At 38.3% G+C, this 647-nt stretch overlaps 1 protein-coding gene across 1 annotated transcript; it reads right to left on the bottom strand.

The window, feature by feature from the left end:
- On the bottom strand, window positions 1-423 carry LOC138871556 (uncharacterized). The gene has a single exon (XM_070149442.1). It carries the CDS (start codon window positions 421-423, stop codon window positions 1-3), a length of 423 nt encoding a protein of 140 aa, XP_070005543.1.
- Window positions 424-647: the final 224 nt, after the last annotated feature.

The following is a 647-nucleotide window of genomic DNA, read 5'->3' as shown; positions in this document are numbered from 1 at the left end:
CTAAAGTTTCTTCTTTTTAGTGTAGTAGCCAGTGATGTCAAGAGTTCCTTGACTTAGATCACTGATTTCCTTCTGAAGCTGATACAATTTGGCACCATTAGTTTGGTCATATCTATCTTCTAATTCCTGCCATAATTCCTTCGTATCCTTAACATATTCTAGACTATCAGCCAAATCTTTCAAAAGTGAGTTAAGAATCCGGGACCATTGATCAAAAGTGGTGTGATTCGCATCGTGCTTCTTAACCTTTCCTATGATAAATCCGACATTGTTCTTCACTGATAACACCCTAAGTACTCCTCTACTCCAGAATCTATAACCAATGCCGTCGAAAGCCATCGGTACCAGCATAGTTCCAGCGTTCTCTGACGGATGCATGTATAGAGGGCTAGACGAATCGAGGGTTTCCTTATCTTTTTCCATGACTTAAGGTGTAGGAATTGTCTCGTGATCGAGTAGCAATTAAAAATTAGTAGAAGTGATTTCCTTCAATAATTTTGCCCTAATTGAATTGAATCAGTAATTTCGAAAGAGAACGAATATAGTTTTGATAGAGATTGACTAGATTGAGTAACTAAAGAGAGAACCGGAGCCTACGCTCTGATACCATGTTAAAATGTTGAGGATCAACAGTGGAATTGAACTCA

The sequence above is a fragment of the Nicotiana sylvestris genome, chromosome 6 (assembly GCF_000393655.2).
Source record: "Nicotiana sylvestris chromosome 6, ASM39365v2, whole genome shotgun sequence".
Taxonomy (NCBI): domain Eukaryota; kingdom Viridiplantae; phylum Streptophyta; class Magnoliopsida; order Solanales; family Solanaceae; genus Nicotiana; species Nicotiana sylvestris.
The sequence above is the reverse complement of the archived record's forward strand: the minus strand, read 5'-3'. Positions and strand labels throughout refer to the sequence as shown.

What these genes read in the sequence shown, in the direction of transcription:
- LOC138871556 (XM_070149442.1), bottom strand. Translation starts at nt 423, where the DNA reads ATGGAAAAAGATAAGGAAACCCTCGATTCGTCTAGCCCTCTATACATG.